The sequence below is a fragment of the Cervus canadensis genome, chromosome 27 (genome assembly GCF_019320065.1).
Source record: "Cervus canadensis isolate Bull #8, Minnesota chromosome 27, ASM1932006v1, whole genome shotgun sequence".
In the NCBI taxonomy this organism is placed as follows: domain Eukaryota; kingdom Metazoa; phylum Chordata; class Mammalia; order Artiodactyla; family Cervidae; genus Cervus; species Cervus canadensis.
In genome coordinates, this window is record NC_057412.1 from 17558900 (window position 1) to 17575561 (window position 16662).

Genomic DNA, 16662 nt, shown 5'->3' on the forward strand with positions numbered 1-16662 from the left:
AAATGTTGATAAGACATCTGACTTATATGCCTAGTGCCATTGCATAAAGCAGAAATGTTCTTGTAGATGCTCTGAACTCTGCCTTGTGCTTTTTTTCTTCAACATTTAAAGTCTTTATTAGTGGTCTTAAATAAAGTCAAACAGTACAGTACTTCAGATTCTTCAGTGGCCCTTCATACTTATACCACTGTAGTGCCATCAGTCTTGTAAGTGTACTTGAACTACAAAAACAAAAAGAGATACAAAGATTTGGATTTTTAAAAAAAATTTTTATTTTTTTCCCGAAGGTATATTTTAAAAAACTAAGATCATTACACTTCCTCATTATCCACATCTTTAAATTTCTGGTCCTAAATTATTTGATCAGAAAAATCACCACTTGGTAATAAACATTGGATGTCCTTGGCTGTTCCAGATATTCCTGTTGCCTGGTGATAAATTTTGTTGAGTATAGACTACCAGAAAAGTGCACAAATGATAAAGATACATAGCTCTCAGGGTATGTGGAATTCAGAATGTCTGCAATTTCAACAGAAAATTTAACTTTTAAACCTTAGAGACTTCTGGTTTTAATGTTATTGTACTCTTTAATAGTGTTTGTTAATTGCTGAGTCGTGTCCAACTCTTGGCGACACCATGGACTGTAGCCCGCCAGGTTCCTCAATCCATGGAATACTCCAGACAGGAATACTGGAATGGGTTGCCGCGCCCTTCTCCAGGGTATCTCAGACCCGGGGACTGAACAGAGTTTTTACTGTCTGGGGAAGCAAGAAGCCATATGCAATTTTTAACATACTTCTAAACCACAGTATCTACTTTTTTTCTGAAATATATAGTGAATGCTTATTCAAACATTGATATTTAAGGAGCAGAAAGAAAAGAATGCAGGTAGGAATGAGAGTAGTGCAAAGAAGAGTGTCTCAGGAAGGCAGAAATTTTGAAAATCATGAGCAGGAGCCAATAGTGACAAATTATAAAATGGCTGACAATTACTGAACACTTGCTTTTTGGTGGACACTTCCTAAGAGTTTATATATATATATATACACACACACATGCAAATATATATATACATATAAACTAATCTTAAAAGAATCACATAAGGTGGTTTTTAGTGTAAAGTGAAGAAAAGCCTTTTCATGAGGGTGAAAAAGGAGATTGAAAAAGCTGGCTTGAAACTCAACATTAAAAAAATCAGCATGGCATCCATTTCTATCGCTTCATGACAAGTAGAAGGGGACAAAGTGGAAGCAGTGACAAGGTTTATTTTCTTGGGCTGCAAAATCACTGCAGATGGGGGCTGCAAAATCACTGCAGATGGTGACTGCAACCATGATATCAAAACACTTGCTCCTTGGAAGAAAAGCTATGACAAACCTTGACAGCATATTAAAAAGCAGAGACATCACTTTACTGACAAAGGTCTGTGGAGTCAAAGCTGTGGTTTTTCCAGTGGTCATGTTTGGATGTGAGAGTTGGGCTGTAAAGAAAGCTGAGTGCTGACAACACTTTCGAATTGTGCTGGAGAAGATGAGCCCCTTGAACAGCACAGAGATCAAACCAGTCAGTTCTAAAGGAAATCAACCCTGAATATTCATTAGAAGAATTGAAGCTGAAGCTCCAATCATTTGGCCACCTGATGTGAAGAGCCAACTCATTGGAAAAGACCCTGATGCTGAGCAAGATTGAAAGGAAGGGGGCGGTGGAGGATGAGATTGTTAGATCGTCACCGACTCGATGGATATGAATTTGAGCAAACTCTGGGAGATGGTGGAGGACAGAGGAGCCTGAACTTAGTAGAACTTAATAGGTTTATTATCATGGAATGAAATAAGATGATTAATATAAGGTGCTCCAATACATGGCAAATATCCAGTGCTCAATAAATTTTATTATGTTTACATAAGATGTATGAAAGGTGAGAACAGGTATAAAAAGTGAGGACAATAGAACCCATCTAGATTTATCACAGGATAATGTTCACCATTATAGTTCATACATATGCATACATCTATGAAGCATTTCATCATGTAATTCCATTTGACAGGTACTTAAGTGCTTTCCATTTGATGATATGTGTGTGTAGTATTATCCTCATCTTACTAGAAGACAATCTTGAGTATTCAAGTTAAGTCAGGTGACCTAAACTAGTAGGTCTTCAAACCAGGGCAGTATGACTCCAGCACACATGCTTTTAAGAGCAAGATAGAGGGTTGGAAAGAGGCAAAACGGTTTATAATAGTTACCCTTAAACTGTTGATAATAGTGTGTAAGCATTATTATTATTTTTGTTTGTTTTAGAAAGCAACAAAATAGAAGGTGGTGGTTTAGTCACTAGGTTGTGTCCAACTCTGCGACTCCATGGACTGTATAGCCTGCCAGGCTTCTCTGTCCATGGGATTTTCCAGGCAAGAATACTGGAATGGGTTGACATTTCCTTCTCCAGGGCATCTTCCCAATCTAGGGGTTGAACCCAGGTCTTCTGCACTGCAGGCAGATTCTTTACCAGCTGAAGTGAAGTGAAGTGAAAGTGGCTCAGTCGTGTCTGACTCTTTGCAACCCCATGGACTATACAGTCCCTGGAATTCTCTAGGCCAGAATACTGGAGTGGGTAGCCTTTTCCCTTCTCCAGGGGATCTCCCTAACCCAGGTGGATCTTCACCAGCTGAGCCACAAGGGAAGCCCAAGAATACTGGAGTGGGTAGCCTATCCCTTTTCCAACGGATCTTCCTGACCCAGGAATCGAACCAGGCAGGCTCTCCTGCATCACAGGCGGATTGTCTACCAACTGAGCTATCAGGGAAGCCCCTTACCGACTGAGCTATGGCATTATTCTCTTAGTTTAGACTGGATTTCAATGAAAAAGAAAAATCACCTTATAAAAATTATTGGCCACAAGAGGGCATCAGATGTTCTTTTTCCAACTTCCAAACTAAAGGTTGTGACTGTAAATAATCTCCCTTCTCCAAGGAAAAGTATTTGTGGTTATAGTTTAAATCACTGTTTTTCCTAGACATCTGCATACAGAAATTGCTACTTGTAATGGAGAATGTTAAGTATGCCAAAGTTATTACATACATTGCTTTACTGGAATCATTTTTGTTAATTAAAAAAGTATAGGTCATTTAGGAAAATAAAAGTACCTAAAAGCACAAAGAAAGAGATCATCAAAATTAACTATAATCTTTCCAGCTGAGATAACTATTTTATCTAGCAAATTATTTTATCTAGTAGCTGAGTTACTTTTAGCGGATGGGGATATTTAAGAGGGAGCTTTTACTTTATAGACTTCTGTTCTGTTGTTATGAAATATACTCATTTTATGGTCTCACAATTTGAAAATATGGAACATTTTCTTATGTCATTGATTTTTTTCCTAAAACATGATTTTTAATATTTTCATGGAATTCATATTTATGTACCCTAATTGATTTAACCAGTCTTTATCATTAGCTACTGATCTCTTTAGGAAATTTTTTTAGCCACTTTATTTAAATATATATCTCCTTTGTTGGAGGTGGTTGGGGGAGGAAGGTATTCCTTTGAAGTCCAGAAATAAATAAGCAAATTATTTTAGAGTTGCCAGTTTAATTTATATACAGAAAGTCTATAGATGATAAATTTCTTAAGAGTCAAGATAATAAGCTGTAAAATAGGACTATTTTACTAAATTCAATGAAAAAAAAGTTTTATTTTTGAATCTTATTGATCATTCATCAAACACATATAAAGACATGAAATAAAATTTACTGATTAAAAATAAAAGTATTTAAAACTTATAAACTTTGTCTAAAGTGACTGGAACATAACAAATATAAACTTACATTTTTTCACCTGAGTTAAAGTGAAATCTGATTATTTCATGTCTCCTAATATTGCCATTGTTAATAAGAGACCATATTTAAAATCAGATATTGATAGCTAATAAGGTCAAATTATTTCATAAATAATTCTGAAAAAACTGCTTGTGGATGCTTGATAGTCACTGTGAAATCCCGAAAGGAATACACAAAAAACTAAAATCCAAGCTCTCTTACAGGGATTTGGCATGCAGATTTACTGTAAATTACCCTCCCTAGCATGATTAGGAGTGCTAATCAAAAAGTTTAGGTGGGAAACCATTACAAATATCTATCCATTAAACATTTTAAATGTTTAAAATGTGTCAATATACAGTCAGTTGTCTAATATCAGGACTTCCCTGGTGGTCCAGTGGTTGAGAATCTGCCTTGCAATTCAGGGGAAGAGGATTTGATCCCTAGTTGGGGAACTAAGATCTCATATGCACGCCACAACTAAACCGGTGCACAACAATTAGAGAAGCCCACACAGCCAAAAAAGTAGAATTAGGAGACCTGCATTTCATTTCTATTTGCTTTGGTAAATCCAAACCTTTCTGAATCTTGATTTTTTTCATAAAATGATGTTTGTTGTTATTTAGTCGGTAAGTCGTGTCCAATTCCTTGTGACCCCATGCATGGACTGTAGCCCACCAGGCTCCTCTGTCCATGGAATCTTCCAGGCAAGAATACTGGACCGAGTTGGCATTTCCTATTCCAGGGGATCTTCCGGACCCAGAGATTGCACCTGAGTCTCCTGCATTGTCAGGTGGATTCTTTACCACTGAGCCACCAGGGAAGCCCTCATAAAATGATGCTGAATTAGATAACATAGCCCAAGGATATCCTGGGGGTTGTTTGGCTTTTACCAAATTTAACTGCTATGTGAATTTTCTTCACTTAACTATATTACAAATCTTTTGCCCATAATATTGTGAAAATTGCTACAAAATCATACACATAAAAAATCAAACCTACAAAAACATGTGTTCATCAAGTTCTCTTGGCTACCATCCAGTGTCTTGGATGTAACAGATTGTATCTTTAAGTTGGCAAGGCAGAGATTACATTTCCTTTCATGTAATTATCTTACTTTGTGTTCTCTTGTTTCTGTGAACTTATAAATCCTCTTCCCCTTATCCGGAGGTCAAAAGCCTGGTGGAGACTGAATGATGGAGGGCTGACTGTCCACAAGGTTTCAAATCACTGGCACAGTAGTCCTCCGCATGGTGTCACTTCCCACGGTTTCACTTACTTGCAGTCAACCATGGTCCAAACATGTTTTCATTTAATATTACTGTTATGAAGAAACAATTCACAAGTTTTAAATGGCACACTGTTCTGGGCAGTGTGATGAAATATTGCACCATGCTGTTTGTCCTGCCCGGAACATGAAGCATAGTTTTGTCCCGTGTATCCCACCTGCTAGTCATTTAGTGACCCTCTCAGTCATCAGATGGACATTCGTGTCCCGGTAACCCCTTATGTTACGTAATCATGGCTCTAAAGTGCAAGTGTAGTGATGCTGGTAATTGTAATATGCCCAAGAAAAGCCATAAAGTGCTTCCTTTAAGTGAAAACGTAAAACTTTACTTAGTAAGAAAAAACTGCTGAGGTTGCTAACATCTACAGGATGAATAAATCTTTCATCCGTAAATTGTGAAGAAGGAAAAAAAAAATCTGTGCTGGTTTTGCTGTCACACTTCAAACTGCCGAGCTATAGCCACTGAGAGGGGCAGGTATTTAATTAAATGGAAAAGGCATTAAATTTGTACAATAAGATTTTTGAAAGGGATTACATTCACATAAATTTTATTATAGCATAGTTATAATTGTTCTACTTTATTATTAGTTATTAATCTCTTACTATGCCTATTTATAAATGAAACAGTAACACAGGTATGTATGTGTAGGAAAAACACAGTAAACATAGGGTTCAGTATTATCTGCAGATTCAGGTGTCCAAGGAGGGTCTTGAACTGTATGCCCCAGGGGTAAGGGGGGACTACTGGATCTTCACCATCACAGTCTCCTCTCAGAACTGCGAGGTCACTCTACTGTTCTCCAGAAATGTTCTCACTGTTGACAGTTCTGGGACTCCATGAGGAAAAATGTCTTACTTAGCAACATAAAAAGAACACAGTGCCAGTAGCCAGTGTGACGGCTGACCTAACACGTGACCAACACATCTTTTTCAAGTGCAAGATAACTCATTTTCACCATTAGTAGTTTGTGCTGATTCCATAAAACTGCTCTGGGCAAAAACTCCAGAAACTTGAAGAAACCAAGGATAAATGATGAAGAAATACACAGTGATGGGTATACTGTGGCAATGAATTGATATGAACATAGTCAGAACTGCTCCAATTATCAACAAAGTTTGAGTGCACGTGCTTAATCGGTCAGGGGTGTCTAACTCTTTGTGATACCATGGTCTGTAGCCCACCAGGTTCCTCTGTCCCTGGGATTTTCCAGGCAAGAATACTGGAGTGGGTTGCCATTTCCTACTTCATCAACAAAGTTTAACTGAGAATCTACTATGCGTTGATCATTTAGATGTAAACATGATCTGTCTTTGAGAAGTGTGACATCTGCTTACAGAGAGGAGACAGACAGGTGAAGACAGGGGACCCTCAGTTTCCTTAGAGGGTACAATCGCAAGAAGGAAAAAATTAGGAGGAGAGCTTAGAAAGGATTGGGATTACATGGTCAGAAAAGGATAAGACCATATGCAGAATGGAAGAAAAAGGGTAACCTGGTAAAAGGGGAAAAAAAAGTGCATTTCATATCACAAAGGGCTATTTTTTATAATATTTAAGAGCTCCAGCTTAGACGGTAAAGAATCTGACTGTGATGTGGGAGACTTGGGTTCCATCCCTGGGTTGGGAAGATCCCCTGGAGAAGTGAATGGCAACCCACTCTAGTATTCTTGCCTGGAGAATCCCATGGACAGAAGAGCCTGGTGGGCTACAGTCCCTGGGGTTGCTAAAGAGTTGGACATGACTGAGTGACTAACACACACAACACACACACCAAATGAGCAGAATTGTAATAAAAAAGAAACATGGGCAAAGCATATGAACATAGTTCTCAAAACCACAAATGGTTTTTAAACATAGGAAAAGACGCTCAATTAACCAAACAGAAATAGAAATTTAAGCCATGACAAAATTTCCTTCTCAGAGATAAGGAAAGATAAAAAATGTTGGAGAAGAGTATTGGTGAGGAACTGGAGAGAGATAAGTTAAGCACTCTTATCTGTTGCAAGCATAAGCTGCTACACTAATTAAAGAAGATATTGTAATAACAGCTTATCAAAATAGGCTTTACTCAGTACCTCTCCCTTCTAGAAGTTTAAAGATATATTTGCACATATGAAAACTGATATATATACAAATACTACATATAATTTTACTCATTGTGTCAAAAAGATGGGATCAACTTAAGTGGCCAGTTGGAGACTGGTTAAGTAAGTTATAGTGAGCACTCTGAAGTAATATTATACAGTTATGAAAATAAGATTGTTTTAGATATATAAATGATAGATAATAGATAAATGTAGGATGGTCTGAGAGGATTTGTTAAATTAAAAAAATAAGTGTGCATAAAACATTTTAAAAAAACACATATGTGGGGCTTCCTTGGTGACTCAGTACTAAAGGTCAGCCTACAATGCAGAAGACCTGGGTTTGATCCCTGGGTCTGGAAGATCCCCTGGAGAAGGAAATGACAACACACTCCAGTATTCTTGCCTGGAGAATTTCAGGGACAGAGGAGCCTGGCAGGCTTCAGTTCACGGGGTCCGAAAGAGCTGGACACAACTAAGCAACTGAACACACAATATACATGTACATATATGGAAGCGTAAGCATAGAGTAAATGTTGAAGTGGAGAGCTAGATGTGAAAGTTTAAAGGTAGGCAGAGTGTGGACTTTAAGTCAGATGTTGTCCAGGAAAGCTTTCGAGCAAGGGAGTGCACTGAAGTGTTTTAAGATTAGCTTTGAATCGGATTCTTTTAATCAACTTTTGTCTGAACAAAGGTAACTATAGAGGAATGGTCATCTACTTGCTTCTAATATCAGATAGATTATTTCTATCTAAAGCAGCCAAAATTCATTGGAAGGACTTATGCTGAAGCTCCAGTATTTTGGCCACCTGATGCAAAGAGCCAGCTCATTAGAAAAGACTGTGATGCTGGGAAAGATCGAGGGCAAAAGTAGGGCAAAGACAGAGGATGAGATGGTTGGATGCCATCACCAACTCGGTGGATATGAGTTTGAGCAAGCTCCAGGAGTTGGTGAAGGACAGGGAAGCCTGGTGTGCTGCAGTCCATGGGGTTGCAAAGAGTCAGACACGACTTGGTGACTGAGCAACAATCACCTCTTCAGGTCTTCCTGAGGTTAGATGCTTCCAGTTCTCTCCAAGCAAGCAGTAAATGAATGGAAAAGGATATTTCTTTTTATAAAAGCAACAGAGCTGAAACTAATCATATAAGCACACTTTCACTGAATACTTAATTTTAGTCAGCTCTAGTACCAGATGCTAAACAGGCCAGGCATAACACACTCATGGTCGAAACCGCATCTGCTCTCTCGGGACTATCTGGGGTCCCTTTTCTGTGTGTGTTAGCCTCTTCCCTCTCCCATTCCTCAGCCAAAACTTCCTAATTTCATCTCTTCCCTCAGTCTTCTTAACACCTAGCCACCCTCACCCCACCCTCCCAGAGTATGACCTCACCTTTACTTCCTGGCGAAAAGTGAGATCTAATTATATTCCATCCACAGTCACAATCCGATTAAATCTGCTCCCAACCTCACTGACTTTCCCCCTCAATCTCAGGAGAAGACGTTCTCTTTGATCTGGTCAACTCAATCCTACCCACATTCTGTTTTGACCCCTTCCTCTTTCCAGACTCCTTTTCCACAGCCTCACAAAGTAGCTAACCTTTACCCAACTCTAGTTACTGTTCCCTCTGCCTGCCTCCTTCCCTTCGTGGCCAAGAATACTGAAAGAAGAGTCTAACATAGCTTTCAAATTGCATCTTATGAATCAGACATCTCAAGAGCTGGTGGGGATATCCTGGGAAGACAAACAAGAACCGTTTCGACTCTGTAGGATTTAATCTGAGTGGGGCATGTTTTGAATGTTAACTATGTTTCTAGATCCTCTTCAGCTCTCATCCATGCTTCAACCCCACACAACTAAGGGTTGGGACACCCATTCCACGAGAACTGGTCCGTCACCATGACTGACTTCATTCCTAGAATGGTTTGTTTCAGTCTGTTGTGCTCCAGAGGGTTGACTTGGGTCCTCTTCTCATCCCACACAACTCTCTCCTGAGTGATTTCACCCCCCCTCCTTTTCTTTTTGTTTTGGCAAATTTAACGTACATATAAGGGATTTGATTTAGGTCATACCTGAATGGTCTAGTGGTTTTCCCCACTTTCTTCAATTTAAGTCTGAATTTGGCAATAAGGAGTTCATGATCTGAGCCAAAGTCAGCTCCCGGTCTTGTTTTTGCTGACTGTATAGAGCTTCTCCATCTTCAGCTGCAAAGGCTATAATCAATCTGATTTCAGTGTTGACCATCTGGTGATGTCTATGTGTAGAGTCTTCTCTTGTGTTGTTGGAAGAGGGTGTTTGCTATGACCAGTGTGTTCTCTTGGCAGAACTCTGTTAGACTTTGCCCTGCTTCATTCTGTACTACAAGGCCAAATTTGCCTGTTACTCCAGGTGTTTCTTGAGTTCCTACTTTTGCATTCCAGTCCCTGATAATGAAAAGGACATCTTTTTTGGGTGTTAGTTCTAGAAGGTCTTGTAGGTCTTCATAGAACTGTTCAGCTTCAGCTTCTTCAGTGTTACTGGTCAGGGCATAGACTTGGATTACCGTGATATTGAATGGTTTGCCTTGGAGACGAACAGAGATCATTCTGTCGTTTTTGAGATTGTATCCAAGTATTGCATTTCAGACTCTTGTTGACTGTGATGGCTACTCCATTTCTTCTAAGGGATTCCTGCCCACAGTAGTAGATATAATGGTCATCTGAGTTAAATTCACCCATTCCAGTCCATCTTATTTTGCTGATTCCTAGAATATCGATGTTCACCCTTGCCATCTCCTGTTTGACCACTTCCAATTTGCCTAGATTCATGGACCTAATGAATCAGGTTCCTATGCAGGTTCCTATGCAATAATGCTCTTTACAGCATCGAATCATTGCTTCTATCACCAGTCCCATCCACAACTGGGTGTTGTTTTTGCTTTGGTTCCATCCCTTTGTTCCCTACTGACCTGGGGAGTTCATCTTTCAATGTCCTATCTTTTTGCCTTTTCATACTGTTCATGGGGTTCTCGAGGCAAGAATACTGAAGTGGTTTGCCATTCCCTTCTCCAGTGGACCACATTCTGTCAGACCTCTCCACCATGACCCGTCCGTCTTGGGTGGCCCCACACGGCCACAATAAACTGTGGAAAATTCTGAAAGAGATGGGAATACCAGACCACCTGACCTGCCTCTTGAGAAACCTGTATGCAGGTCAGGAAGCAACAGTTAGAACTGGACATGGAACAACAGACTGGTTCCAAATAGAAAAAAGAGTATGTCAAGGCTGTAACATTGTCACCCTGCTTATTTAACTTATATGCAGAGTACATCATGAGAAATGCTGGGCTGGAAGAAGCACAAGCTGTAATCAAGATTGCCGGGAGAAATATCAATAACCTCAGATATGCAGATGACACCACCCTTATGGCAGAAGTGAAGAAAAACTAAAGGGCCTCTTGATGGAAGTGAAAGAGGAGAGTGAAAAAGTTGAAAGAGGAGAGTGAAAAAAGCTCAACATCCAGAAAACTAAGATCATGGCATCTGGTCCCATCACTTCATGGCAAATAGATGGGGAAACAGTGGAAACAGTGGCTGACTTTGTTTTTCTGGGCTCCAAAATCACTGTGGATGGTGATTGCAGCCATGAAATTAAAAGACACTTGCTCCTTGGAAGGAAAGTTATGACCAACCTAGACAGCACATTAAAAAGCAGAGACATTACTTTGCCAACAAAGGTCTGTCTGGTCAAGGCTATGGTTTTTTCAGTGGTCATGTATGGATGTGAGAGTTGGACTATAAAGAAAGCTGAGTGCCGAAGAATTGATGCTTTGGGACTGTGGTGTTGGAGAAGACTCTTGAGAGTCCCTTGGACTGCAAGAAGATCCAACCAGTTCATCCTAAAGGAGATGAGTCCTGGGTGTTCATTGGAAGGACTGATGTTGAAGCTGAAACTCCAATGTTTGGCCACTTCATGAGAAGAGCTGACTTATTTGAAAAGACCCTGATGCTGGGAAAGATTGAAGGTGGGAGAAGAAGGGGACGACAGAGGATGAGATGGCTGGATGGCATCACCAACTCAATGGACATGTGTTTGAGTGAACTCCGGGAGTTGGTGATGGACAGAGAGGCCTGGCTGCTGCAGTTCATGGGGTTGCAAAGAGTCAGACACGACTGACTGAACTGAACTGAACGTACATATATATACACCTTTGGCTTAAAACGGCCAGAACTTCACGTTTTCACCTTACCAGGTTCCTCAAATTGTGCTTTGCATTCACAAAAAGAAGCTTGTGAAATAACCTAGTTTAGTTGTATATGAAACAACTAAACAGTACTTTCACTTAAATCCCACAACTTAACTTGCCCTAACCATGCAGTGTTTTAATCCTTGTGCTCTGAAATACCTCAAAGAATGGGGGAGACTCTAGGAATGCAAATCAAATTACATACAACCAAAAAATCAGAAAGAACTTCTAGGTCCAAAAGTAGGGAAAAAAATGAATTATAGGAGATCATCTTAATGAAACATTATGCAGCTATTAAAATGGATATATACATATATATAAACACTTTTAACAACAGTTAAGATAAACAAATATCATACAATATCAAGTAGGAGAAAGAAATCAAATAGAGGATGTTCACTTTAAAAATAATAGGGATATTAAATATACTAGGAGAGAAATAGAACAGAAAGGTCTTTTGTAATGACATCATTTAGGTGAAATTATTTTTCAACTCATTTACTGTTGTTACAATGCTATCTTAGTAAGGAAAGAGTTTTTCAAAATATTCCACCATTCAAGTCAGATGAAATCAAATTTAGAAGGTGTAATGAATTAAACCTATTTTGGAACTGACACTTCTTCACTACTTTTCATACTGGTAAATATTCCTACGTAACACATGGGACAATCCCACGTGTTATAGTCGTACTGTTCATGTACTAGACTTTTCTAGTTCTAGACTTTTCATGTTCTAGACTTTTAGGAATAACCTAAACATAAAGGAAATTTAATTATATGTAAATATATTGGTGCTGCTTTGCATTGAACAGTGTCAGAAAAAGTGAACACAGACATTTCCTTTATTCATGCTGAGTACTACATCACCATGCCTCCATGCACATCAAAGGCAGGGTAATGGCAGATCTTGCTGTCCGATCTATTTTCTAGAGCAAAACGTCTATTGCTGTTTGCATTTACAGTGAGATAACAGGCAAAGACAGAACTGTCTTGGGGAAAGGCATACAGTCACCCAATCCCATAAGATATGAGGCAAATACTGCTATTACAACACAGTAATAATCATAATAATGACAGCAACCAATGCTTACAGAGCACTGATGTGCTATCTTAAGTGCCTCAGATGTACTAACCATTCTCAGAAAAATTCCACAAAGTTGGTCCTGTTATTCTCATTGTAGTGTTAAGGAAAAGGAGAATACAGATAAAGTGTTTTGTCTAAGGTTACCCAGATAGAACCAGGCAAGTTGTCTTTCAAACTCATTTTAGAGTGTTACCCTGTCAAGGCCCCACCCCCACCGCATGCTGCAGTGACTGCCTGTAACACCAAAATGAAATGTATTCAATCAATAGATCCCTGTTGGGTACTTTTCTCTCCTACTAAAGCAGCAATCCCCTAAAAAATAAAAATCCAAAATTGAGGAACAGAAACTCTTCAAAATACCAGAAAAACCTTCTCAACAGGAACAGAAAGATGGTTTGAAACAGCTCTTCCAAAGTTTCCAGGAATATTAGCTCTCCACTATCTGGCAGCATTGGACTCCCACAGTATCAAACTTTTCACATACATACACCTTTTCCCGCCTTCATTTTCTTACTAGTTCCCTAAGTGAAGTGCCTGGTTTGGCCACTCATCGTCCCCTACATCACTTCCTGAGTAACCTCCAAAGTTTTCACACGCATGACTTCCGTTTTCAGCCCACCCTTCACACTCTAGATCCACATATCCATGTATCCATCCAACACTTCATTAATACACATGATAAACTTCTCAAACTCAACATGTTCAAAACTCCTTAGCTTAACTTTCAAACATTCCAAGAGTCAGGGCTCCAATCTCCACCTTTATTATTTCTCTATTTTTTCTTGTGTCTTTAAAATCTGTCTTCTTGCTTATGACTGCCACATTTTTATCTCCGGCCCCGAGTTTTCTACTTAGATCCAGGTTCAGGATTCACCTGCCTACTATCATCCTGCATAGATTCCAATGAATTCTAATAGAAACAGGACTCAATGTCTTCATTTCCCACTCAATATCCCCTCATACCCCCATGGCCAATCCATTTACTATTAGTTTTTTAAAATAAGTGTTCAGAATACACACATGTATCTCTATAACTGTAAAGTATTTCTAGAAGGATAAATAAGAAACTGATCATACTTCTTAGTACATGCTCTTATACCTTATGAATTTTATACACCGTGAATGAACTACCTATTTAAAAAATTAACAAAAAATTCTGTTATGTTTCTTGAAGGAAACTGAGGACAGAAACTGAAAAATGTGAATGAGAAGGTGATTTACATTTCACTCTATATCATGTGCACTATCTATCTGAAACATTAAAAAAAAAAAAAGCTGTTCATTCCACAAAAAACTGTATTAGCAACTCGAAATACAACTTGACATACAGTACTTTAAAAATCTATTCCCCTGGAAAAATAGTTTCACCTTGTCAGCAAGATTCATAAGAAGACAATCCATAATCATTTCATCAATGACTCTTTCACTTGACAAGCAGATGTGAGGTTAATAGTGTATTATGGTCACTCCATCTTTGAAAAGATCGTATACTCCTGGGGTAAGAATGGGGGACACTGAAAACTATGCAAAAACTATATTGGCATAGTTACTTAGGTGATGATTTTTTTTACCATACCACTAACAACTAAGAAGAAAATGAAAACTTTCTGGGAATGTATTCTGCCCAACTTTCACTATTTTATTAGTTCTGCTTCACAATTTCCAATCATCATTACTGTTACGGATAGAATCGTGTGCCCCCAAATTCCTATGCTGTAGTTCTAATCTCCAGTAACTGAGAATGTTACCTTATTTGAAAATAGGGTTGTTGAAGATACAATTAGTTCAAATAAGGTCATTAGGGTGGGTCTTCATCCAGTATGATTGGTGTCCTTATAAAAGGGGAAAACTAGGACACAGTGACAGACACACAGAGGGACAGTGACCTGAAGTGACACAGAGAGAAGACAGCCATCGACAAGCCCAGGAGAGAGGACTTCCCTCACAGCAATCAGAAGGAGCCAACCTCCTTCACCAAAAAACTATTAGAACTAAGAAATAAATCCACTAAAGTTTTAGGATACAAGATTATTTTTTTTTCTTTTTTTTCTTTTCAGGATACAAGATTAATGTACAGAATTTTGTCGTTTTTCTGTACACTAACCACGAACTATCACAAAGAGAATTTAAGGCTCCCATGCACAATGGTATCAAAAAGAATAAAACACCTGGAAATAAAATTAACCAAGGAGATGAAAGACCTATACTCTGAAATGATAAGACAATGATGAAAGAAACTGAAAACACAACTAAATGAAAAGAAATTCCATGTTCATGGATTGGAGAAATATTATTAAAATGTCCATATTACCCACGGCAATCTATCAATGCAATGCAAACCCTATCAAAGTACCCATGCCATTTTAAAAAATTTTTATATTTTTCAATTGAAGGATAATTTCACACATGACATTTTGGCATCACCGGCTCGATAGACATGAGTTTGAGTAAACTCCGGGAGTTGGTGATGGACAGGGAGGCCTGGCGTGCTGTGATTCGTGGGGTTGCAAAGAGTCGGACACGACTGAGTGACTGAACTGAATTGCATTGAGAACAAAAATCCTATGACTTCTTTGGAACCACAAAAGATTGCCAATAGACAAAGTAACCTTGAGGGTAAAAACAAAGTTGTAAGATATCATGCTCACTGACTTCAGACTATACCACAAAGCTATGGTAATCAAAACAATATGGTACTGGCATAAAAACAAATAAATGGAACAGAATAGAATGCCCAAAATAAGCCCACACACCGATGGCCAATTAATCTATGACAAAGGCAGCAAGACAACAGTGGAGAAAGACAGTCTCTTCAGCAAGTGGTGTTGGGAAAACTGGACTGCTACATGTAAAAGAATGAAATTAGAACATTTTCTCATACCATACAGAAAACTAAACTAAAAATGAATTAGAGAACTAAATATAAGACCAGAAACCATTAAACTCCTAAAAGAAAGCACAGGGAGAAGACTCTTTGAAACAAATTGTGATATTTTGTTGGATCTATCTCCTAACACAAAGGAAACAAAAGCAAAAACGAACAAATGGGACCTAATTAAATTGAAAAGCTTTTACCTAATTAAACTGAAAAGCTTTTGCACAGCAAAGGAAACTGTTGACAAAACAAAAAGACATCTTACTAAAAGAGAGAAACGTGCAAACAATAAGATGGCTAAGGGTTTAATAGTCAAAATATACAAAATGTTCATGCAACTCAATATCAAAAAGATAAACACGCTGATTTAAAAAAGGACAGGCAAGGGGAATTTGGTGTCTGACTCAGGGAACCCAAGCAGGGGCTAACAACCTAGAGGGGTGGGTGGGGAGGGAGATGGGAGGGAGGGTCAGGAGGGAGGGGACATACATATACTTATGGCTGATCCATGTTGATGTTTGGCAGAAGCCAACAAAACTTTGTAAATCAATTATTTTTCAATTAAAAATAATTTTTTTAAAAAAATAGGCAGAAAACCTGAACAGATACTTTTTCAAAGAAGACATATGAATGGTCAAAAGGTACACATGATATGATGGTCATCACTAATCATCAAAAATGCAAATCAAAACCACAATATTACCTCACACCTGTCAGAATGGCTATCACTGAAAAGTCTTACAAATTAATGTTGGTGAGGATGTGGAGAAGAGGGAACTCTTGTATAATGCTGATGGGAATGTAAATTGATACAGCTACTATTGAAAATATTTAGCTACTATGGAAAAGGCTGTATATTGTCACCCCGCTTATTTAACTTACATACAGAGTACATCATATGAAATGCCGGGCTCGATGAAGCACAAGCTGGAATCAAGACTGCCGCGAGAAATATCAATAATCTCAGATATGCAGATGACACCACCCTTACAGCATAATGCAAAGAGGAACTAAAGAGTCTCTTGATGAAAGTGAAAGAGGAGTGAAAAAGCTAGCTTAAAACTCAACATTCAAAAAACAAAGATCATGGCATCCAATCCCATTACTTCATGGCAAATAGATGGGGAAACAATGGAAACAGTGACAGACTTTATTTTCTTGGGCTCCAATATCATCACAGATGGTGATTGCAGCTAAGAAATTAAGGACGCTTGTTCCTTAGAAGAAAAGCTATGGCAAACCTAGACAGCATATTAAAAAGCAGAGACGTTACTTTGCCAACAAAGGTCCGTCT

At 38.6% G+C, this 16662-nt stretch overlaps 1 protein-coding gene across 2 annotated transcripts in view; it reads right to left on the reverse strand.

Annotated features, from left to right (window-relative positions):
* Nucleotides 1-90: 90 nt before the first annotated feature.
* The window catches only part of CXADR (CXADR Ig-like cell adhesion molecule), a 66647-nt gene continuing 50075 nt past the window's right edge, over nt 91-16662 (reverse strand). The window contains exon 8 of one of the 2 annotated variants that reach the window (XM_043448763.1): nt 91-221. In XM_043448763.1, the coding sequence (XP_043304698.1) occupies nt 180-221 (42 nt within the window). In that variant the 3' untranslated portion in view covers nt 91-179. Of the gene's footprint in view, nt 222-5118; nt 5137-16662 lie in introns of those variants that run through there. The other variant, XM_043448764.1, reaches the window with a different exon arrangement.